This window comes from Topomyia yanbarensis, chromosome 2 (genome assembly GCF_030247195.1).
Source record: "Topomyia yanbarensis strain Yona2022 chromosome 2, ASM3024719v1, whole genome shotgun sequence".
NCBI classification, from domain to species: domain Eukaryota; kingdom Metazoa; phylum Arthropoda; class Insecta; order Diptera; family Culicidae; genus Topomyia; species Topomyia yanbarensis.
In genome coordinates this window covers 447,574,232-447,599,894 of record NC_080671.1, presented here as the reverse complement: position 1 = coordinate 447,599,894, position 25,663 = coordinate 447,574,232, and the positions used below count along the sequence as shown (strand labels likewise).

Here is a 25,663-nt window from a genome sequence, read left to right as displayed (position 1 = left end):
TAGAACTGCCGTTTAAAGAATAATTTTGTAAATAATAACCATACGCCCCGGTTCTGTCTAAAAATGTAAGTTTAGCCTTTATATTCCATATGAGAAGAAGAGCCTAAGTCGACATCTCGAAGAAAATGCATGTTTCGCCGTTTTGTTTTCTTTAATTATAAATCGAATTAAAAACCATTTTAACTAATTTTCACCTCAATCTTGTAGTATTTTTGTCGCATAATGTCATAATAGCGAAAACGCTGTTTGTTTACATTTGCGATTTAAGCCCTAATGAAAGATCTATGTCGATTTAAAGTATATTGAATTCAACGTGTTGCAAGATCTTTGATCTCCGCCATGGCTTGGATAAATTTAACTAAATGCACTATCGCAAGTAACTTGCACACGTTTATTTAATATTCTGATCTCCTGATCTGCTCGTGACAAAATCTGCTTCAAAACAGAGACTCTTCCCAATAACTGTTACCTATTTATATTGTGAAGCGCTAACGGTTCCTATGGCAACTCTTTTATTTTGCTATTCGTGTCCCAGGTATTTCGTTTGTTATGCGAGAGCCTTTTAATATTTGAACGGTAACTAAGACAACAGCTGATGATGATGATGATGATGATGATGGTCCCACCACATACCCCCACGAAGGTGTGAGCTGAACGATTTATCTAGAAGATAATTAATATTTTAACTCATGACAAGACCAGTTAACAAAAAAACGGACTGGTTCAATTTGCACACTAGCGTACAACATATAAACATTTAACCGGAAACAACAAAGTTCACAAGCAAACGAAATATACCTACCAGAACCATACATCCTTGAGAGCGCCACCAAAAACAATAATTCCTACAGCCATTAGTATTCGAACGACAATAATAAATCTGAAAAAGATAGCCACTTAAATACCCGAGATATCAGCATGTACGTATCTGCACCGTTATACACATCTATTTCCCATTCAAATCGAACCACCCTCAGTCGTTCCCAGTAAACTGTAGCATATTCAAATAAGGTCAGCCGTCGACGGCATTTGACGCGCCTGTACTGCAAACGAAAACGAAAGTCTCCATGCGCGACGATCGGGCATAAGGAAGACAAAGAAAGGGGTGAAAGTGGCCCCTTCGCAACATAGCGCGATCATCTGATCGTTCGCAGACGCAGACAACGCGACGCTTTGCTTTAGTTTAGTACACGCCGTAGAGCTGTGCGCATCATATTTTTCTTTTGTTATCACCGAGTTAATATGCGTTCGGTGATTATAGGCCTGTTGCTGTTTGCGAGAGACTGGAGCTCAGCGGTACTCGGTTTGAAACAATCCACCTCAAAAGTAGTCGGCGGACACGAAGCAAAGCCTGGTGAATTTCCGTATCTGGTGTCGATTCAATGGAATTTTGCCAATGGTTCTCGAGCGGTTCATTTTTGCGGTGGGACGATTGTCGATGAATTATGGATCCTAACTGCGGCCCATTGCAAAGAAACTAATTTCGACGTGGGCTGGTTGGAGGTTGTTGCTGGAAAGCACGATTTGCAGCGCGTGGAGAGTGTGGAGCAACGACGAAATGTGAGTGATTTTTTAGTACACGAAGATCGCGCACCGGGCTTTGTTGGACCGAATGATATCGCCTTGGTAAGGGCATGTTTTGTGGGTGGTGCGATATTCATTAACGATCAAAAGTACCGTTTTAGATTCGACTTGAAGAGCCGCTGCGACTGACGGGTGATGTTTCGATAATTAAATTGGACTACAGAAAGTCGTCGGTTTATGGATACGCGGTTCTTCCTGGATGGGGATCTATTTCACCTACCGTAGAGCCAACTTATCCAGAGAAACTACACAAAGTTAGCTTACCTGTTTTTCCATACGACGCATGTCTGCAGTACTTTCCTCTGTTTAGTCCACTTGAAGAGAGTAACTTTTGCGCCGGGGAGCTAAGTGGTACGGCTAACGCCTGCCATAAGGACTCGGGTGGACCGCTAATTCAGACAGTGGACGGACACGAAACTCAGGTGGGTATCGTTTCCTGGGGTGCTTTTCCGTGTACGGCGTATCGCAGTCCAACTGTAATTACCTCGATCAGCGCTTTCAGGGACTGGGTTCGGATGACGATGACAGGCTTTGGTTGATGGTTGAACGAAATGTTGTTTTAATATTTGAAATGAAAATAAAAACGCCAGTAGTCACCACGATTTAAAAAGCTGGGTAATATATTTCACTGATCTTTCATTTACTAGCTGAAATGGTAAAACAAATAAATAAAAATAAAAACCTTAAAACATTTCCTCCAGCAGATCCCGATAATACTGAACTTGTGCGTGTTCTCGGTTCTGTCGGTTGAGTACGAATAACACCGGGCAGTCGAGAGAGTTACATGCCGTTTCGAACGTGCGTTGACAGCACGATTTACACATCTGAAATATATTAGTTTATTAGTTCTCCTATCGGTGACCTGTGAGTGATATTCTAGACAACACGGAACTGGGTCTCTAATGAATAGTAAAAAAAACTAACCTTTTCGCTTAGTTCGACTCGACGCTCCAATCGATTTATTTTATCTACCACGTAGCTGACCGTGTGCTGTGGCTTTCGAAGGCACCCGTTACAAATCCCCCGATGCGTCTGATTACCGCAATCCGCCACACAGCTCGTAGTTGAAAAGTACTGCGAGATTGTGCTCTTTTTTGGTACCTGTAATTCACTAGCAAGGGAGGAACCTTTTCCAGCTGTGTTGTGCAACATCAGAAATTTCCTCGGAAGATCGTTGTACCACTGATTGACGTCGGCACCAATCAGCAGCAAACATCGATTCAAAGGCGGGATAATTGCTTTAGATATGTAGTAGTTTGCGTTAATTTTGAGCCCGCTATCGGCAAGCAGTTCGTCTGGGCTTCTGACTAGACGTATCAGTGGGACCAGTGGTGGACCACTGATGATTACATATGGAACCCGTTCACCTCTACGTGGCTCTCGCCGTGGATCATCTAACTTCCAGCGACGTGATAGCTCCAAAGCGGGGACGCATGCACCCGGTTTGTAACCCTCTTTGCCACGAAATTCTTTGGCAAATATGAAATCCTGAAGGTTGACACGTCCTTCTAGAATCTTCGTAAACTGACGACACGTGTATTCTTTCACCTTTGAAACGTCCCGCGTTTCAAACAGAATTCGCAAAACTTTCTCCAGCATTTTGCCAACAACCGGGCAACCGTCGCGTCGAACGGTTTCAATGCCTTTTGCCTCATACACGGGTTTTTCCTGATCGGCACTTTCGTACATGTATCCCACGTAGCGTTTCTTTGTCTAAAATAAGCGAAAGTATTAAATTTGTTGTATAAACCATATGTGATTGAGCTCTACCTGCAGAATAGCCGGTTGATAAACTTTCTCCAGTTTCAACTTGACCGGAGGAGGATTATCTTTGCTAACCGCATCGGCAATCTCTTCCCCGATTTTGAACGCCTCCTCCTTTGTCCTACCGGGGCACAATACGAACATTGAATCCGTATCGCCGTAAACCACCTTAACGCCCCATTTTTGCGAACTTTCCACCATCTTGATTGCCCTTTCCAGTGTTTCGCGCCCTTTACTGACGACACTATCGCCCACCTCAACGCACGGCATTCGACCGCTGAAATTGGCAGCCGTGTAACCGTACGTCACATTGGCGATAAGCTTCAATCCAAGCTGTCGGGAGTGCAGCACCCGCTGCAGAATGCTGTTGTCCTTGTGCAGTTTCATGGAAGCCTTCACCATTAACCGAGTCGCCAGGATCTCGTTCAACATTCGCGGCAGAATTCCCTCCCGGACGGAAGACTTAACGTATGCTACACCGCAGGGGGAAATCGTAATCAGGTTCTTCTCAATAAGAGTTTGCAGAATTTTACGTGGAAGTCGTAGCTGTGAAGCACCAAATTCGAAGGGTTCAGATCTAGAATAAAAACAAATTGATGCCAATTTTATTAGGGGTTTGAGTGGATTATTGTACTTACTGTCCCAAATGTTCCACCCGTCCTAAGCACGTCGAGAAGCAATAATTGTAGGCAATGATCATACTGGGGTAGAGGCTTTGAAAGTCCAGTACTATCAACGGATCCGCGTAGAAACGGGAGTTTGGTTCCAAGATCAACGGTAAATATTCGGGCGCTCGCATATGTGCCCGTTGCTGTATACTGGGTGACAACGACACAAAGTTTCTAGGTTTAGCTATTCTCATCATCATACTCTCCACCCGGAACTGCGATCCTCGCGACAAAACCTCATAGAACTGAATTCCGAAAAGTTTGGCCAACTCAGCAGTCCTTCCAATCAGATCCAACTGTTGCAGCAGTTCCAAATTCCCATTAATCCGTTCCAGGTAATATTCATACACGATCCACTTGGAGTACGGTTTATTCCACAGTCTCGTCAATTGTTTGTACGAATGACGTGGCACTCTCCGGTGCATGATATGATACATAATGTTCTCAAAACTGTACGACGTCAAAGCAATTTCGTGCCTCATCAGTCGCCAAATATCCAACAAAATTCTACCCGGAATCTGCAAACCCGAACTGTAATCATGCATCTCCAGCAGATCCTGTTCTTCCTCTTCCGACACATGTACCTTCTCCGCAGTAGGCACCCTCGAAAGCATCTTCATCAAATTCATCTCCAAGACATACCCTCGCTGAATGATGTAACCCCATGACATCTGCTCAATCTCGTACCCGGCAAATATGTCCGGATCCCAGAACGATATCAACATCAGAAATTTTTCGTACAGCTCCCGCTCATTGGCGACCGTGACCACGTCGGCCGTATACGCGCACTGGTTGTACTTGAACAGGCCACTTCTGTCGCTGGGGACCGTTCCGCTGTGGGCATGATTCAAAATAATTCCACATACGGATGGTGCCCTTCGGTGATCCTCCGGGACGTCGTTGTGAATGCGATAGAATATGGCCGATATGGGGTCGATTTCCGGGTTCGGTCGAAGATCGGCGCGTGTCTGAACGTGGATTTCCACCGATATTATCGTTAGGTGGTTGTACTGGAACGAGGGAGAGAAAGAAACGAAATTAAGAATTAGGAACTTCTGGTTCGATGGAAAGGTGTTACCTGATGAGGGTCACAGCGAATGGCGTCTGAGTGCGGAATGATAACTATAATTACAAACTGAACCGAAATGATGACTAACGCGACAAATGGTTTCGGATTTTTTCAACGGTCTTTGCCGTTGATTAGATTTGGAATTTACTTTTTCTCGGGGATTAAAACAAATGGTTCAGATCAATTAATCTCTTTATTTCAATTTTACGAGGAGCAGCAATTCAGAAACCGATCACCGATCACTGAAAGGATAATAACTCAATGGGATTATACAGTGACGGGCAAAACAATGAAACCTTTCTGTATGCTTTATTTTGCTAAATATCAAGAATTTTTTAACAAATCAATTTTTTTAATTCACATTAAATTAACGACAAAGACTTGTACACTGGAGTACTGCGAAAAATGACTCAGCCTGAAGTCGGTTTTGACGTAGGACTACGTCATTGTTTTCGATATGGAGAGGCACTTCACAAATTATGTAACGAAAAGTGGTTAGGATTTAAACACTTAGAATTCAGCCATCTCAAAAGGAAATGCTTCTAAAAATAGATTCCAATGGATAAACCCATAGATATTTGATATCATGGCATTAACTATTGAAATAATGTATCAGGGGTGCCAGAAACTTTCCTACCCTATCTGCAGCGAATTTTTAAAAAGTCGGTAAATATTTTCAAATGTCTGCAAATATGTAAATAAAGAAAATCGTACCTGAATTTTTCGATATTTTTATTCCAATATATGGTATAACTTTGTCAATAGATTTATATTTTGTAAAGAAAAGCGTTTTTTAAATTTATGTTGTATCAAGTGCAATATACTACGAAAAGAGATTCTGCGAAATATAAAATTCATAATTATTTAATAGTTGTTTGAGCTGATCAAAAGCTTCTGCTGTTACTTACCTTTTAATTAATTTCCAATCTTGCATCTAGTCTGTATCCATTTGTTTGCATTAGTGAATCGAGTTGTTTGTTTGTTTCGGACTTTAATCTTAAAGGTCATTCACCCGAAAAATGAAAATCACAAAAACAGAGTTACATTTTTTTCTTTTTTTACATTTTAACGACATTCTTCTGCCAATGAGGGTCGAGCTTAGGCAGTATAACTACGAATCACCCGAGTTCACTAGCATGTGTCCTGGTCTAGATAGACATGTCCATATTTACCGTTTACCTATACCAGGACACATGCTAGTGAACTCGGGTGATTCGTAGTTATGCTGCCTAAGCTCGACCCTCATTAACAGAAGACAAAGATTAAGCCCGTACGATATTAGGCCTGTTCTAATGACCCTGCCACTTCTAGTTTTCCTATCCGTTTACTTCACATCCTTGCTCTCACTTGAGAACTATGGCTCTAATTTTCATAACTTTCCCTACCCAGTAATCTCTAGCTAATTGAATGTCATAAAAAAAACAAAGTTACACAGCATTGTTATACGAGAATTTTCTGGTATATACTGGAGGTCAGTTTGTATCTGTGCTTGTACCTCTCCAGCACCCGATCCGGGAGTGGCAGAGGGCCCACGGTTGAAGGGTTCAGCTCGGGTATCCTGGCCGGGATGGCCGCTCCGGTGGGGATTGTCCAGCTCTTATGCTTATTGTTGTTCAAGACCGTTGCTGGAGTGAACGTGGTGGATCTCGGTTTAAATGGTGTCGAAGATGCCAGCATCCTTTATGCAGTTAGAAACAGTTTCATCTCTTACGTTGCGAATTGAAGGTGGGATGTCGTACTTTATCCGGACGTCCAAGAGCTCCAAGCAGCTAGAGAGTAGATGTTGCACTGTTTTTCGGGTCCCACATGTGGTACAGGTGGAGACGTAGTATGTTGGATATTGTATGAGCGTGCGAAATTTTAGTATGCCCGGTCCACTGTCTAGAGAGGACTTTCTGTTCCTTCCAGTCCTGTCGGTCGTCCCATTTGACAGGGAGTCCCTTAATTTTCTGCTGGTGTCCCCGGGATGCCCACCAGTGGCCGATGAAGTTGTTGTTGAGTGCATCTGCGAAATGCCAGATGATGTCCGTGGCTGGCACTTCCTTGGTGAGGGTTCTTCTGGCTCTCCGTCCGCATGCTGCCGGGGAATTTGCATCAGCGTTCCGCTGTATGCCACAGTGTCCGGGGATCCAACAAAGTGTGGGGAGGCAATCAGCTTCGATCTTTATTGCCTAGATGAAGGGGTATCGAGACTGGCTACGCTAGAACGCGCGAAGCACCGAGAGGGAATCCGTGAATGTCGTGGTTGCAGTTTCTTCTGGTTTTTGAGACAGGGCCAGAGCGATGGGCCTGTTCCGCTGTTGCTGACTCAGATTATTACTTCACCGTGCGTATAAACGCTGGTATGATTCGGGAAGCCTCGCTGCACCGTGCAATTTTGGGGGCTCCTCCGGTCTGGAGGTTTTGGGACAGGGATATGTCAATGAGGTTGGGTGTTTCAAGGACAGGGTCATATGTGATGCAGCCAGACGAGATGGGGTAGGGCGGATCCTGCAAATTTCGCGTATACTTCTCGAACTGTTTTCATCGTTGCAGATTAGTCACCTCCGTATGTCCGTTCGACGATGTCCAGTGCACGCCGGAGGATCACTGGGGCGATTTTCCAGCGGAATGGTAAGACGCCGGCCTCTACGCAGGCGCTTTCTTCTGGTTTGCTGGGCAGTAACTTCGATGCGGTCCGGATGGGCTTGTAGTAGAGTGGGACTAGGATATGGTTAATTCAAGGGGTTATTCGCTTAGAACAATGTGCCATACATACTATATTAGCTTCGATAACACGATATAAGTGAACGATCCACAGTAATACACATTCATTTCACTTGTTACCACAATGTGTGGAACATTGAGGCACACTTCTGTCAACTCAAAAAAGTCAACAAAGTGCAGTGAAATAATCATAGCCATGTTTTTGTTTTGTTGATCACCGTGGCACGTCGTGGCACAGTGCGGCACAGGCGATCGCGCTGTTTGTTTGTAAATAAAATTGGGTTAACCCCTTCTGTTTTTTTCCGCTGATCTCGATTCCATAATATATCCGGCCATGGATCAGTGCTTCACTTATTTGGAGTGCGGTGTTCGGTGCCGGGCATATATGGTTGTCAGTCTTTTGCGGTTGGCGCATTCACCCTCCGAAAGTGGGGAGGAGGGGGGTGGCAAAACAAGTTTTCAAGTCCAGTGTGACTCTAAGGGTGATCGGTTCCATTTTGTAGGTTATTAGACAGTCGGCTATTTGGATCAGGCGCTCAGTGGCTCGATGGAATGTGAAGCAATGGTGAGCGTAGAATATTTAAGGTGTGGAACGCCGTAAACCGACTGAGGTTCCTCACTTGAAGATGGCACTTGATGCGATTTATAGCTTGATGCGGGTTCGGCCCTTGGTCCTTCCCGTCACAACCACTACTATGCCGTACGCGTAGACAAAGATGAATATACCCTTGCGGACGGTGGCACATATGGAGTCCATGCTGATGAGGAAATGGGTGACCGTCAGGACGGATCCCTGTGGTAGTCCGTTTTCCTCAGTGTAAGTTACGAATTCGCTGCTGTCGACTCCGACCCGGAATTGGCAGTTTTGTGGGAAGCGCTGTGAGGCTTGAATTCTTCAGCGGTCAAGCTGCCGAAGTATGCCCTCTCGCCTTACGGTGTTGTATGCCTTGTCAATATGAAGGGCGGCAATGTCGATATGTAAGACATCCTTTTTTACCTGGTCGAGGGTCTCCCCCCCCAGGGCTGCCAGGTACGATCCAGTGCTCTTCCCTTTCTGGAAGGCGTGTTGTCGGCGGGCCAGCAGCTGGCGTTATTCGAGTATGGTGGTTAACCTTCTATTGACCATTCGCTCGAAGGTTTTACCAATGCAGAGAAGTAAACTGAACTGATTGGCCACGCAAAAATCCTGAATCTTTTTCAAGTAGCGGGACCACCGTTTGCGACTTATCCGGAAGGAGGCCTTTTCCGTGTGGTGGCAGGTATCCGATGTTGTCAATCCTGGTAGCATTTCCTCGCCCCTGGCTGAAGGTGTTGGTGAGTTTTGATCCGGAGAAGGGCTGGTTCAACTCTGGCGACGAGTCGGGGGAGTATGTTACAGGGGCAGCCTCTAGTAGGCTTTTTTAGCCAGGAACTACGGGGGTGGGGGAGCGAAGCGGTTACAGAGAGCGAGGTGGAGTATCGCCCCAGTTCGAGTTATTGCTCCAACAATAACGTGAACGAAATCGTTTTCGTTCTTATATTTTACATATTCTTTTGCTGAAAGAATACGGTACATAGTGGTTGTAAGAAGTCTGTTGCGTACTTTTGTTTTAGCCAGGTTTTATGTGAAAAAAATTTCACACTACGGCAGCTGATAAGGTGCGAGTTAAAATAGATGCTGACGAGACAATGCCTCTTATAACCAAATTGTCACCGCCCCTTCCCAGGCAGATTCACTCGTTATCTATTGTTAACTCCAGTGGATCGCGTTCAGGTTTGAGATATACCACTGTTTGAATCCCATTAGCTAGTTCAGACACCGCCAGACTTTGGTGACGAATAGAGAATATGGAGAAGCATATTGAAGTCTGCCCTCAAAGCCTATCGGCAGATGGTAGCGGCACATCCAGCCTTTGACGGAATTCCTTGTTTTGACGTGAGCCATACTTTTTTTCTTTTTTTTTCAAGGTTTCTTTCCCCGTCAATTATCCATTGGTACGCTCCTAAAAACCTTGATCACGATACTGTTGGAAATCTGTGATGACATTATCACAGTTCCTCGATAGCAGAGTGGTTAACGCACCCAACTGGAGACTTGTAGATCGCAGGTTCGATTCCTTTTCTAAGTGTGTCCAATTAAAGGTGAATTATTATCGCCGTTCCGGTTATGCTCGCTCTTTCTATTTTCCATTGGACACGTCCTATAAGCCTCGAAAAAATGAAAAAAACATGACTCGCGTCAAAACAAGGATTATATGATGAAGCTTGCAATTCTCCTTTCGTAGAGAGAACGTTAGTTAGCGACTCTATCCACTTAATATGTGACCCGAGCAAAAACCGGTTGTTGACTAGCAGTTACAGCCAAATAATTCGTCACATAAAGGTACATATATGGCAACGATTATTGAGCTGGTTTAGCAACCAAAAAATCACACGTGTAAAAGCTTATGCAACAAATCGCAGTCGTTGCTTGTTGCTACTACTTAGGGAGTGACACATAATCGCGGCCTTCAGCTATTGATGTGTTCTCCCTATTTGCCCGTTGGCTTGCAGGTGATAGGGCGTCGTTTTTAGAAGTGTGATGCTAAACACTCTGGTCAGCTCGAGAAATAAATCGAACTCAAATTGTCGGCCGAGATCGGTAGTGATTCGGATGGGTACTCCGAAGTGCGTGATCCAACCACTAATAAAAGCTCTGGCTACTGTGGCTGCATATTTGCGATGGGGATATCCTCTGGCCAACGAGAGAATTTGTCTATTAGTGTTAGGGAGTATAGGAACCCATCAACTGGTGGAAGGGTTCCGATTAAGTCCATGTGCACATGAGCGAATCTCTCGCTTGGGGTGGTGAACTGCAGATTTGCTGATTTATTGTGCCTGTGTACTATTGATTTTTGACACGGGATGGAATTGGTAACACCGTTCTTACAATCCTGCCGGAGAGACGACCATACGAAACGATCCGCAACTAGGCGAGATGTTGCTCGGACTCCAGGGTGAGAGACGTTGTGTAGATTTGCAACGGTCGTGGCGCGAAATTCTCTCGGGACGAATGGTCTGATCGCCATATGTCGCAATACATGCACGAGGAAGACAGTGGAGATTTTAGCGCCATGAGAACCAAGTCGCAGCCTGGTGTTAGTGACCTTAAATACTGCTGAAGCTCGGGGTCGTCGGTTTCCCGCTTTGCCATGAGATCGAAGTCGATGGTGGTGGTGATCGAAGTAATGCGGCTCAGCATATCAGCATCCTTGGTAGCTTCGCCAGGAACATGGCGAATGTCGACAGTGAACTCGCTGATATAGCTGAAATGACGTTGCTATGTTGGTGTCGCGCGGTCTGAGCGCTTCTGGAAAGCGATAACCAGAGGCTTATCGTCTATATAGATACAGAATTCTCCATCGGTGATCAAATCTTTAAAGTATTTGACCACCTCATACATAGTCAGAAATTCTTAGTCGTAGGTGCTGGCTCTTTTTTGGCATCACTCAGTTGGCGAGAGAAGAATGCCAATGGTTGTAGTCCATTGTTGTTATAATACTGAATTAGTATGTAGTGTTCGGGATAGGTTTATATGAGTGACCGGAAGAGTTCTGCCACACAGTCATTCATGGTTTTTTATTGGAGCTGTAGAGCTAGGTTCCCGGAAAGCTATCTGCACAGAATGGCGCTCATGGCGTTGACTGGTGCTTTCACAGATCCGACTGCTGCTCTTGAGGCACTTCTAAATACCATTACACATACGCCTCAAATAAAAAGCACCATCATGTGCATACAGACTGTAGGTAACTGGTCTTGGGAACAGTAACCCTGTTGATTTTGCAACCAGTAATACCGGATTGTGGCCACAAATGGTTACATGGGGTGAAGATATTCTTGCTTCCAGCGATATTACACTTACATGTAGTTTTCCTTACAGAACATTCCTTCTGGCAGAGTTAAAAATATTCAAATTCATTGAATGAAAATTGATCGTATTCAGCCGCATTCATTTTCAATATTCAGTGACGCAGCTGAAAACGTCAAACGAACAAACCGCCCATTCATATTATCATTCGTCTCCGATTATTACACGAAGCGACCATGCAGCAACGAATCAAACGCATCAAAGTAGGCCCAGGTACAATGTAAGCGATGATGATTGTTGTTTCATATGCTTTATCGGCATTTGAAAACATTTTCCTAGATAATCAGTGTAATGAATATATTGTACGATATTCAACTGAATGAATAAGATGGATAGTAAAATGAATATTTTTTCTTTTCACCGCGAGTCGCAACAGGTTCATTTTTAGCTGTCAAAAAAGAGCTTCGACTATTTTTAACTCTGCCTTCTGGCTATATGGAAAGACAGCAAACGCAAGTGGGCTGTTACACTGTTTGTGCTGGTGTCTACTATCGTGAAATAAGATTGGAACAATCTCACTCTCTAGGTAGATATTGTACTGTATTCCAAGCAAAAATCTTCGCGATTATGTGCGGGGTACAACCGGCCCTTCAACAGAGCTTGTCCGGAAAAGTAATTAACTTCTGCTCCGATAGTCAGGTTGCAATCAAGGCCCTTAGCTCAGACAAATCAAGGTCCAAGCTAGTGATCGCGTGCCAAGCCCAAATCGAAGAACTAAGCATTGACAACGCTATATACCTTGTCTAGCTGCCCGGACATTCCGGTATTACTGGAATTGAATGGGTCGACGAATTGGCCAGGGCTGGTTCAGCAATTGACTTGGTCGGTCCGGAGCCAGTCCTACCAATTTCGACAAGTTCGATAAGAGAAAAAATACGGTCCTGGGCTTCGTCCGAGCACCGCAAATATTGAAGAAATCTACAAAGGTGTCGCCAAACAAAGGCGTTTCTAGAACAACCGTGCCCAGTGATTTTGAAAAATATCCTACATTTTTCTAAGGTCCCCTGCGGCATGCTGACCAGGGCTTTAACCGGCCACTGCAAACTCAATTATCACATGGCAACTATTCAGCGCGCTGAGTCTTTTTCGTGTGATCTTTGTGAATCCGACTACGAAACCTCATATCATCTGATATACAACTGTCCAGCAGCAGCGCAATTGCGATTTCGAGTTTTCGGTCGTCCTTACATAGACGACACCATGTTTGGACGACTGCAACTTAGAAACATACTAAAGTTTCTAATCCAATGTGGTAAACACCTTTAGGCTTACTCGCAGGCGAGTTGAACTACCTGTGAGTTTAAGGTTGGACAGAGAATGCGCAAAATTCGCAGTTTTTTCCACACCTTATGTCAGATCTTCATAAAAATCAATCAGCGTATGTAGAATGTTGTTACAGTACTGCTGATTGATTTTTATGAAGATCTAACATGCAGTGTAAAAAAAACTGCTTTTTTCGTTTGCTAATTTTACCATTTTTCTCTCCAACCTTAATTTACCAGCTGTTTGTTCTTGTTTTTGTGTTATTTTTCCCACTCTTCCAATTCTGCTTCCTCCCTCCTCCTTCTCCTTTCCTTCCGCTCAGGAAATGATGATAAGACACGGCAAGGCACAAATTCCCGACTACATACGGGGAACGTGCCATCTAAGCCAATATATTCTGATTCCTGATAATTCCAAGGATGTTTTAATGTTGATGAGATCACGACCGTAAGTATGTGTTGATGATATCCCATAGCCTCGTTGGAAAAGTGTTTGCTCCGCTGCCGCAGAGTGTCAGGTACAATAAACTCTCAGAGCCTTTTTAAGGATTCTTTTAAATATTGCCCGTGCTTTTTTGAGCTTAAGGTTGTCATGGCCTTGATATTGTAGTTTCGCAACATTTCTTACTTGATCTTGTAAACCTGGTCTATTTTCTCGTACCATCAGCGTTTATAGTTCTTTTTTTGCCTGAAAATAAAGCTATCTCCTCCTTGGACTGTAGATGTATTGAGATTACAGAAGGTCAGTCTGTTCCAGAAGAATCTTACTCCCGATTTGAAAGACAATTGACAGATCATTGCTATGGGACAACTGCCCAGGATGGTGGTTACTAAGCCACCATTATCTAATGTGACTTGTTATTCGTGGACATACACTTTGGCATACCGTCGTTGAGCATCATGAATTTGGAAGATTCCAAGATGTTTTTCATATCAGTTTGTCGAACCAGTGTCGCAGTTTCTGTGGATGCTACTAAAGTTACCCCCGACTAGTTTCTCGACAAATGTTATGCCTCAGTGGGATGCGCAGTGAGAGTAGAAAGAAGCATTTTGTTATCTTGATTCCAAAAACTTCAATAGGCAGGAACCTAATCGTTTCGTAGTATATCGCCTCGTAGGTACACCAGAGTCCCAATATTAACGGTTTCTCCTAAATTAGTTATGTAATATTCGATTTGAACTTCGTCTCATCAGAACCGACACTAACTTAGTGACAGGACGTTGGATTGACGCTAGCTCAAAAGCTCAGTTTTGAACTCGTCATTATGGCAACCGGTGTTGGCCGGTCGTGGATACTGTTTCGAGGTGAGTGTACCTTTCATTAATTGTTTAGATGTCTTGGCTGATCTCGCTCAGTAATCTTTGTACAGATCTTATTCCGCCTGTTGTAATCCATTGGGTAATCTTTTGCGGTTGATTTCTGAGGCCGCTTACCAAGCTTTATGAACGTATCGCCGCAAAGAATACATGTCGTACCCAGACTATAAACGTTGGAAATCGGTTGCTCCGAATGGGTTCTATAGAGATATCGTACATGGCATGTAAGTTCCTTGTGAATTCTTCGCGGGCCAGTTTCACTGAATATAATTTGTACCAGTCTTTCTGCGCTATCTCCCGTGATTTTAAGTTCATCTGTTTGCGTTGGGTTCGATATCCCTCGAAGGGAAATATGAGCTGCTAATTTACTTTGAACCTTCATCTTTCTCATCTCCGATCTCCTTCATTTTGCAGATTCTGGAAGTGATTTCTAGTGTGGACGAATGGAATTGGTCTCTCTTATTGTTTCCCAAATCTAAGTCTTTGCCCGGAGAGGTCGCTCGCTTAATTGAACATTGCAGTTAGAGCAATTTGCAGTAAATATAGATAACGGACCAGTTGGTTTGTTAGCTACATACGAGGAAAATTTAAATATAACCTTATTTGCTCACTAGAATCAGTATTTTGTCACATCGGCTTGCCAATCAAAAATGTTTCGATTTCGTTAGGTCTTCATCAGTAAAAATCAGAACTTCTGTACCACCGGAACATCCGACCCAACTAGTCGTTTCTCCCATACACATAAGTTGTGTAGAGTCTGGGTCAATTGGCATAGTCATTTGGCATAAGGTCAATTTTCATAACGGACATTTGGCATAACGGTTACTTGGCATAATGGTCATTTGGCATAATTTTGAGAATTGATCACACTGCAGGTCATTTGGCATAAGGTCATTTGCAATTTTTATAACTATAGTGGAAACACATAATTTAAAACTGTTCGAGAAGGCAGGTAATTCGGCAAAATATTAAGCCGTGCTACTGCTGAAGGTCGTCCCGTACAAATATTTTTATGTTAAGGAAAACAGTAATTTAGCATAACGGTCTTTTGGCATAGGTATATGTAGTGATAAAGGTATTGATTACCAGGATGTTTTTGAGTATATCCTTTCTTGTATGTATTTTATATTTAGATTGTATGTTGACAATAACGTTCAACGTTCGAGGGAAAGTTAGTTATGCAGTTGTAAGCAGCTGACATGTTGATCACATGTTTGAGAACCTAAATACCTAAATATTCAAATGACTTTAAATGAGTTGGTTTACCAACTAAAGTACTAAAATTGAACTTTTTTTTATCCCTTTATGGGCAGCTAGGGCCGAGGGTGGTGGCTAGCGGGTTTCATACATCCTTGACCTGACGGACAAAGCTATGGTGCCTTGAACACAGGCAACGCAGATCCAAGGCCATCATTGAAATGATAAGTTCTGCGTTTGTGATGTACTTCCCCCGGTTGCCAGACGAATACCTGTAATTATTACTTGTTGCTTTGTATGTATGAATCTAATGTTCAGTCCTGGGTGGTGTATGCGTGGAAGGTGTGGTTTTTAGCGTTCGAGTCCAGGAGTGCATATCTGTCTGGGTTAGCGGGGGCGTTTACTAATTGTGTAATAGTGTGATCGCCAAAGGCTCGAGCATTTGAATGCTAGCGTGTCTCTAACTTTGCGTGCATAGATTCGATTTTAGATTCGTGTGGCCATTCGCATATTCACGTGTATTCTTGAACGATCGCGCGCGGACCGTGAATATGATAATTAATTTTTAGTGTATGGTAGAGGAACGTGTTGTCTGGCGAATATGAGCATCATTCTTGATTGGTCCAACTGAAGGCATGAGTCGAGAGTAGATAATTCCAAACGTAGCCGGTCTATGATCGCGCGAGTGGTGGGTTAATGCTTGCGACCGCGGTTGTAAAGTTGCTGAAAAGTTCACTTAAGTAAGGGGGTGTTTTAATGTTGGCGAAATTGCGAGCGTAGGTGTGTGTGGATGATTGAAATTGTAATGTAAGTTCGCGTTTTGACCAGGTTTGTGTTATCGCGAAAGTTAGGGGCGTTTGTGCGTTTTGGATGTGAGTGTATATGAGAGAATATGCAATTGATTGTGTTAGTGAGTATGAGTATGAACCTAACTTAAGATATAGTAATAAAAGGAAAAATAACATGCCGAATATTTCTTTTTTAGGTCACTAACCGTGCATTGCAGAATGCCCAAAAACTCTGGACTAGGCCTCGTCGAGTCCAGTCTGTCCGTCTCGTCCTGTCGTGTCTGGGGTTTCCAGGTTACATGCATTCACCAGATGAGACTAGCTTATGTCAGTTTACTTGTGCACTGGTTTCGTGGAATCGAGGCGATCATCGAAATGATAGATCCTACGAGTGAATGCACTTGGCCCAGTCACCTGTCAAGCATTTGTGTATTTGTTTGTGTTGAGATATATGTGGAGCCTGTAAATAATATTTTAATACGAATATTATTATATTTGTTAAAATAAGAAACGTGTACTACTTGCAGTTTGTTGATCGTTCCTACTTATCTGATTCCATCGAGTATGAGAATACATCTCCATTGTTCTAAAACCTGGCGACGTCTGATGGCAGAGAAGAATCATTGTTGGCAGCAATGTTGCTCTTCTTGGATGTATGAGCTCGAAAAGGTCATCACAAGAATATAACGCATGAGACCGAAAATAAATAAAAATAAAATAAGAAGAAGTGTTAGTATTGTTATTGAGTATTAATAATGTGCCGATTTTTTTCGAGAGTTGTCCTACTGGAGCTGTAGAGCTAATTGATTCAATTAAGGCGTGGACCTAGACTTCTGGAATCGAGGATAGAGACTTCCGGACGTGAACGATGCATGAATGCGCGAGTACGGGGGACTGTAGGTTCACGCCTGAGACTGCGTTTGAGTGATTACAAGTGCTGAGACGTTCATATTATCGAGCATAGGTTGCGTGGATGGTCGCGAAGGGCTCAAGCATTTTTATATTGTCGCGTGTATGTGACTTTGTGTGTATACATTCGATTTTTATGTAGTTTAGTAGATATGAGCATTATATTTTTGATTGGTCCACCAAACTTGGACTTATGCTACTAGGGCCGAGAATAGGGGATTCCGGACGAAACCGATTCATGATCGCGCGAACACGGGCATTTGGAGATTCACTCTCGAGACCGGGATTGTTAATTTATAAGTGCTAAACCATTCACTTAGTCACCGGGGTGTTATACTTTTTATGAGATCGTGGCTGTGGTCGTGCGTGGATGATCGCGAAGGACTCGAGCGGTTGTATGTGGACGTTTTTGTCGCGTGTGCTAGTATGTATGTAACTTCGCGTGGACGCATTATTTTTATAAGCCATTCGCATGTTCGCGTATTCTTCAATGATCGCGCGTGGACGTCTTGTCTAGTTTTTATTTCTATTGGTCCAACTAAAGGCATGAATTTGGGCTGCTAGGATCAAGGGCGGAGACTTCCGGACGTGACCGATTCATGATTGCGCGAGCTTAGGTTCTTAGGTTCCAACGTTCACCTAATCAATCGGGGTGTTTGAATATTGGCGAGATCGCGGGCGTTCGTATTTGTGACCAGGTTTGTGTTATCGCGTAGGCCACGTTTGTACGTTTGGAATGAGAGATTGTTAGTGTATATGAGAGAATAAGCAATTTGTGTTAGTGAGTGTTAGCATGGATCTAATTGAAAATATAGCAACAAAAGAAGGGTGCCTGCAGAGAGAATTGGGCCCTAAACCCACATTGTATTGACCATGGCAGTGAATAATAAAGGTCGCCAAGTTGAGTACTAAAATTGATCACAATGTAGCTTAATTAAAAAGAAATTAATCGTATCCCAAGTTTCTGTGATATAATCACTGTAATACTGCTTTGGTGGAAAAGCCCCCGGACCACATCAAGGTACAGTATCATGCCGAGGAAAAGAGAATTGACAGGGTTATTATTTATTTATGATGTTACATCAATTAATTTGATAAAATCTGATCAACAAGTCTTCTCCATAACACTCGGTTCGCGTTTGCCTCTCTCCACCCACAGATCTTGCTGCCCCTGATCAGCCCACCTAGCCCGCTGTGCTCTTCGTCGTCTTGAACCTACCGGATTTGAGCAGAACACAATTTTAGCAGGGTTGTTGTCCGCCATTCTCGCAACGTGCCCTGCCCATCATATCCTTCCGGCTTTCACCACCTTCTGGATACATGGTTCGGCGTAGAGCCTGGCGAGCTCGTGGTTCATCCTTCGCCTCTACACACCATTCTCCTGCACGCCGCCAAAGATAGTGCTAAGCATACGGCGCTCGAAGATTCCGAGTGCTTGCAGGTCCTCCTCGAGCATGGTTCAGGTTTCGTGCCCGTAGAGGACCACCGGTCTTATCAGCGTTATGTACATGGTACATTTAGTGCGGGGGTGATTTTTTTTTGATCGCAATTACTTTTGGAGCCATAGTAGGTACGACTTCTATTGATGATATATCTTCGGATTACTCGACTGCTATTATTATCAGCCGTTAGCAGAGATCCGAGGTATATGAATTCCTCCACTACCTCGTATACATCCCCGTCGATCGTAACATCGCTTCCTAGGCGGGATCTTTCCCGTTCGGTCCCTCCTATCGGCATGTACTTTGTTTTTGCCGCGTACACCACCAATCCAACGTTTGCTGATTCTCGTTTCAGTCGGGTATAAAGCTCAGTCAACGTTTCAAATAATTTCCCAATAAGGTCCATGTCATTCGCAAAACATACAAATTGGCTAGATCGTGCCTCGATTGTTAAGCCCGGCGCTCCGCATAACACCTTCTAGTGCAATGTTAAACAACAGGCACAAGAGACCATCACCTTGTCTTAGTCCCTGGCAGGATCCGAATGGGCTTGAGAGTTAACCCGATATTCTCACACAGTTTTGCACCCCTCCATCGTCGCTTTAATTAGTCTTGTGAGCTTCCCGGGGAAGCCGTGTTCGTTCATAATTTTCCATAGTTCTGTGCATCAACCCATCGTATGCCGCCTTAAAATCGATAAACAGGTGCTGCGTTGGGACCTGGTATTCACGACATTTCTGGAGGATTTGCCGCACGCTGAAGATCTGGTCTGTTGTCGAGTGCCCGTTGACAAAACCCTGGCCTGATAACTTCCCACAAACTCATTTGTAATAGGTGATAGGCGTTGGAAGATAACCTGGGATAACACTTTGTAGGCGGCATTCAGGATGGTGATCGCTCTATAGTTCTTACATTCCAGCTTGTCGCCCTTCTTATAGATGAGGTAATTGGTATTGCTGCCGAATCCTCGTGGGACAACTTCTCGGGATGTTCTGGTTACTAGGCCACCTTGATCTAATGTGACGGAGATAGCTACACTGTTCTTGTTGTTCGTGGACATACACTTTGGCATGCCATCGTTGAGCATCATGAATTTGGAAGGTTCCAAGATATTTTCCGTAGGTTTCGTTTGAATCAGTTTATCGATCCAGTGTCCCAGTTTCGGTAGAAGCTAGTGAAGCCACCCCCGACGATGATTTCTCCTTGTAATGTTATGCCGCAGTGGGTTGTGCAACAAAAGTAGAAAGAAGCCTTTTGTTATCTTGATTCTTACAACTTCAATAGGCAGGATGTTCTCGAACTTAATCGTTTCGTAGTATAACACTCCGTAGGTGCACCAGAATGCCAATATTAACGGTTCTTCCTAAATTAGCTATGGAATTTTCGTTCTGGACTTCGTTTCATCAGAATCCGACATTAACTTAGTGATCATTATAGCAGCCGGCGTTGGTTTTTGTGGATTCTGTTTGAGATGAGGATACCTTTCAATAATTGTATAGATGTCTTGGCTCACCTCGCTCAGTATCTAATCTCTGTACAGATCTTATTCCGCCTGTTGTAATCCTTTAAGCAATCTTTTGTTGCTGGTTTCTGAGGCCACTTACCAAGCTTTATGAACGCACCGCCGCAAAGAATGCTCTGAAAGGGTTCTATAGAGATATCGTGCATGGCATGTAGGTTCCATGTGGGGCCCTATTCTCACAGTTACGCCACCTAGTGACTAGAACAAAATTTCCTTCTAGTCAGTAGGTGACGTGACTGTGAGAATAGGGCCTGTGAATTCCTCGAGGGCCAATTTCACTGAATATGGTTTGTTGCAGTCTATCTGCGCTATCTCCCGGGATTTTGAGTTCATCTGTTTACGTTGGGATCGGTATCCCTCGAAGGGCAAATTGTACTGATAGTTTCCTCTGAACCTTCATCTTCCTCATCTCCCATTTCCTTTATTTTGCAGATTCGGGAAGTGATTTCTAGTGTGGACGAATGGAATTGGTCACTCTCTTACTGTATCCCAAATCTAAGTCTTTGCCCGGAGAGTTCGTTCGCTTTGTTGAACCTTGCAGTTAGAGCATTTTGCAGCAAAGATTTTTTAGCTACATACGAGCAAAATTTACATAAAACCTTATTTGCTCCCTAGTATCAGTATTTTGTCACATCAGCTTGCCAACAAAAAAAGTTTCGATTTCGTTAGGTCTTCATCAGTAAAAATCAGAACTTCTGTACCACCGGAACATCCGTCCCGACTAGTCGTTTCTCCCATACATATAAGTTGTGCATCATTTTTTGTATTTAGTGTCTAGCTAACGGCCCAGTCCGTTTGTAAGCTACTAAAGAATTGGCTCCCAATCTTCTAAAATGACGACGATGAATGTAGTCTTCTAAAATGACGACGATGAATGTAGTCGGACTTACTCCCCGGCTTCCAACTTAAACAAATAATGAGGGATTTTGTCAATGAATGAATATTCGCCAATTAAATTTGCCAGATGTTTTGCATTTGTAAATTTAACACTTATCGCTAAAGCACATTGAGCACAGAAAGGCGGACACTTTAAAATGCAGACTTTTGGCAAATCAACAACATGTGGATGTGGACGGCTCAACTTACCTCACACGTGGCTTTGGCTTTCTGAAGATTTTCGAAATTGACCTTGAACCCAAAGGTGTTATTATGCTGCGTTGTGGTAGATATATTCCCATTTGTGTTCGCTTGATGCGAACTTTCCGATGTGAGTGGAGACTCCGTCAGTAGTCGTTGCTTCATCGATGCTACTTCAGCGCTATGTGGAAGCTAAAAAACGCGACAGTACATCATACACTGAATCAATCCGACTCCGACCAAAACTTACCGTCGTTTGATCCGATGCAGTACAGTCTGAGCTTTCCGATTTTTGGCTAGGTGACAAAATTTGGGACGAATTGACGACATCCAGTCCTTCTTCGACGAACGAATTTGCAGTGAAGGAAGTTCCACCTTGACCAGGAGCGATTTCTTCGGGACTTTCTTCTACGGCAAACGATTCCTCGGCTGCTTTGGCGCTTCTTAGGCGCTTAAAAGCTACACTGAGTGAAAGTTTCGCCTTCGAAGTCTTGCGCCGTTTTCTCCTAGCACTGTAATTCAGTAGTTCCATTCGATCTGCACCAACCGATGGTGATCCACCATTACTCGTCGCTGGGGATGCTATCGCATTCATGGAAAAAATTCTCGACACCAGTGATTTTCTCGCACTGCAATCAATTTGACTACTATCGGCTATGAGAGAGCTCAGATTGAGAGTACTTTCGTGGTCGATTTTCTTTTGCAGTTGGTTTTGTACCTCCTGGGACGAACTTGCAGCCATGATTGCACCCATCTTTTTTACTTTTATAGGACTGTCCTGTTCCACGGTAGAAGCCTCCGCTGTCCGGATAGCTTCGACGGCTTTCAGCCAAACTTTCGCCTCATGCTTTGATGGTGGCTTCGCGGCAAGGTGAATTGTTACTGGTCGATCCGAGGCCACAAGTTCCTTGAGTCGACTGCTGCACGGACGAGCAGATGATTCCCCTAAGATTTGATCTAGACTTTCGCCGTAGATGGATCTTAACTTTTCATAACGAGCCTGATTAATCGAACCAAGACCGCTAACGACGCTTCGAAACTCTTCCAAATCTTTTAAACTTTTGCCACCGATGTTCAGTACTACGTGCCCGACTTCTTTTTTGCCCGTGACATCAGCCGGATTACCGTAGAACGGTTCCTGATTCACGACTTTCGGTATCACAAATTCTTGCAATGCCTTCAGAGCATCCTCGAACGAGGGAGGTTGCTCTTGAAGAGTAATCGCTACTTTCCGGTCACTTCCAACTGCCGTCGTAAAATCTTGATTTATAATGCTTTCATCCGAAGCTGAACCGATCTCATCAAAATCATCAAAGACCAACGTTCTATCATAGAAGCTCTTAATATTGAGATCATCGTCATCCGCAGAATCTACATTATCCGGACTTTTAGGTTCCGGCATTCCTTCCTGATCAGAGATGGGTAAACCTTCCCGAATAGTTTCCATCATGGGAATCTCTGGTAGTTCGAACACTTTGTGGCATCCGGAAGATCGAGACTCCTCGTCGCTGATGATAATCACGTCGGAACAATTAGAAGTTAACATCGGCTCGGGTACTGTAGTAGATTCTTCTCTCAGATCAGCCATTTGTTGTGACGTAAGTGGCTTTAAAAGAACACTCGGTGAAAGTTTTATAATGTTTTGAAACTTTTGCGACAGGACGATATCTATTTCTGGCTCGGGCTCGAGGGCAGCGGGTGATCGGCGTTTCGGTTTCCTTTTCGTGGTTTTCGCTGCCTTTGGGCGTCCACGTCCCCGTCGTTTTCGACCGCAAGATAATCCTTCGTGAGGGTCCCAGTTATTGGCAAGGTCATACTCACGGGCTAAGCGGAATTCGTCGTAAGGCGACAGGTCCCGGTCTTTTTTCTTTACTGGTGATTCCTTGGGAGGAAGTCGATAGCTGGATAGGTCCATTTTGGACACCCTGAAATAAGAAGTTCGATCATGTTTGAAAAAAAAAATGCCATTGTAATACCTACCGAATTTTCAGTTCTTTAAGTTTGGGCATGTCTGGCTTTGTTTCGACAAATCCATTTTGCATACAGGAATTGTTTTGTTCAGTTCTGATTTTTTTCCTATTTATTGGAGACATAGACCCCGTAAACAAACCGTTCGAAACGGATCTCTTCGTCGATTCACACCCAGTCAATATCTTCAATTCCCGTGAGCATCTGATTCGTTTTGGCAGTGGTTCATGACCGTTTGCCTGAAACCCATTCATGCTGGTAGACAAGACTCCATTTGTTCGGGACCGTTTAGTTGGAATGAACGGAACTTCATTGTGCGCTCCATCTAGTTGTGGGATTGTACTAGCAATAAGAATATCATCCTCGTTGTCGTCGAGGAGGGAGCTTCTGAAAACGGTTTGACAAAATTTAACACTTCCATCTACGAAAAATTAACTACATAAAACTCACCCCGGTGTTTGAACCTGATTTGCCCCCGCTTCAAGTACATTCATTTTAGCAGTGTAATCCAACAAAAACTCATCGTCCGATTCCAGTGTGAAGTCAAGTATTTGCTGCTCTTTTAGCGCAATATCTTCCTCTTCCGCTTGCATTAACACAACTGTCTCTAAATCACCACTCAATGTTGCATTCAGTTTCCTGTCACTCGATTGTGATAAACCGAGTCCTCCCCCGGCGGTGACTATCCTCCCCTGACCCTGCTGCGTGAGCGGTGCAAGCAAACTATCATTCTCCACATCATTATTCTCATTTCCCTCCAGCTCCTTCATTATGTCCAACAGTTCGTGATCCTCCTCGGCAAACGTCGTATCCGTATACTGAGACATGCTGATAATTCGATCCTCGTCTATTTGGCTTGAAAGTACGTCCGATAAATTCGCATAACCACGTAAGGAGAACGTTTTATGATCCTGAACACAGGAAGCATCCAAGAGTTGTTCTTGATCGTCAACCTCCGAAGGGTAGAAAGAAACCGGAGGCTTAATTTTTCTCGCATTATCAGAACCTGTCACTTCCATATTATTCTCACTAACAAGCTTGGAAGCCAACAGATCCCGGTAGAATCGATCGCTTTCAGTAACAATCTCAACTTTTCCGCTTTGCGTAAAACCAAGTGCCTCCGGTTGATCCATCTCCAAAATGTTCCTTCTTGCTTTTTCATCATTCCAAATCGAAGCGATTCCGGGATTTGCATACTCGGATCGTTTCTCCTCCTCCATCGAACTGCGGTTAAGAATGTCCGTTGCCAGAATGTCGATTTCGTACTCTGAAGTTGACATTTTCTGCAATCCACTGTCGGCACCAGTCCGCTCACGTATAGCACAATTAGGAACATGCAAGAAACTCATCCCGTATAAGTTGTAATCAATGAAGAACTGCAAAATATACGGAATGTGCGTTTCAAATGTCTGAAACACTCGCGACAAAATGACACCATTCATCAACAAATTAGTAGCTTTCCGAATGAAGAACGGGTTGTAAAGATAAATCTTTAGAAAATGATGTTCTTTCCTGTGAAATCCGTAAATTGGTCTACAACATACAAAAGTTAGTCGTCAACAAACTATCAAAAAACCGCCACTCTACTCACAATCCTTTGACCAACGAAATTCGGAACACATGCGAAGCGGTCGAGTTGGCATTACCGAGGGACACATTGATGGCCTTATCCAAACTGCCGGCAAGCTGATACATCAAACGATCAACGGCCAGTGAATCGTCGGTACTACCATCGTACGGTACGTACAGGTATGGAAAAACGCCGTGAATGTGCACACAGCTATGCGTCCCCTCGGAGGTCGAACCGAACAAGCGTAGAACAGGAACCTGGAAATGAGTAACATAATGACTAGTATTTCACCGAAACACCGCACGTTAGTGCAGAGTACCAACCTGTTTCACTTCACATCCTTTAAATTCCGAATAACACGTATCGAACTGGGGTTCCGGTTTGTGCATATAGTGGTCGACGCTAACGACACGGATAGACGTCGTATTTTCTGTACGAACCATTTTTATCGAGCTTCACTACTGGTTTGTTTATAACAATTCATACTAACGTAACCTAGAAGATAGTGAAAAATGCCGCTATATTTAACTCACGAACAAAAGAAAATTATTAACCGGTGATTGAAAATGATAATTTTTACTTACCATGGACAAGAAATCTGTTGTTTTTAACTAGTTTACAGCCAAATAGTAAATTTTAATAAATAAAAAAAACTTCGATAATGTTCAGGCTTGGCTTTTTATCTCCTCAATCTGCAACATTTTCGTTTCGTCTTCAAACAGCACTGACAATCGAAACGTAACGCCGGTACGGGAGCGTCCAAATAGGACGTCAGAAATACTCACGCTCGCTTCAGTAAAGGTGGGATACATTTATATATACACGCAGAAAAAAGATATGTTTGTTTATTAAAATAATGGATTGAATTCAACAAATTAAATTTATGATAGATAAAAAATGTGTTTTTCTGTTAAATAGTGTTTAAGGAGCGTTT

The 25,663-nt window shown here is 43.6% G+C and overlaps 2 protein-coding genes across 2 annotated transcripts; one reads left to right on the top strand and one right to left on the bottom strand.

Moving 5' to 3' along the window:
• Positions 1-1,196: 1,196 nt before the first annotated feature.
• Positions 1,197-2,123, top strand: LOC131681090 (thrombin-like enzyme elegaxobin-2). Its single transcript, XM_058961798.1, has 2 exons — positions 1,197-1,626; positions 1,686-2,123. The coding sequence occupies exons 1-2, from the start codon at positions 1,243-1,245 to the stop codon at positions 2,121-2,123; spliced, it is 822 nt and encodes a 273-aa protein (XP_058817781.1). The 5' UTR covers positions 1,197-1,242.
• A 67-nt stretch (positions 2,124-2,190) lies between these two features.
• LOC131685731 (DNA polymerase zeta catalytic subunit) lies at positions 2,191-25,450 on the bottom strand. Its single transcript, XM_058969642.1, has 11 exons — positions 25,314-25,450; positions 25,053-25,224; positions 24,751-24,986; positions 23,610-24,692; positions 23,172-23,546; positions 21,442-23,116; positions 21,201-21,383; positions 3,987-5,026; positions 3,355-3,925; positions 2,509-3,297; positions 2,191-2,408 (listed from the first exon to the last, which is right to left on the bottom strand). The coding sequence occupies exons 2-11, from the start codon at positions 25,170-25,172 to the stop codon at positions 2,268-2,270; spliced, it is 6,213 nt and encodes a 2,070-aa protein (XP_058825625.1). The 5' UTR covers positions 25,173-25,224; positions 25,314-25,450; the 3' UTR covers positions 2,191-2,267.
• Between the last annotated feature and the right edge of the window lie 213 nt (positions 25,451-25,663).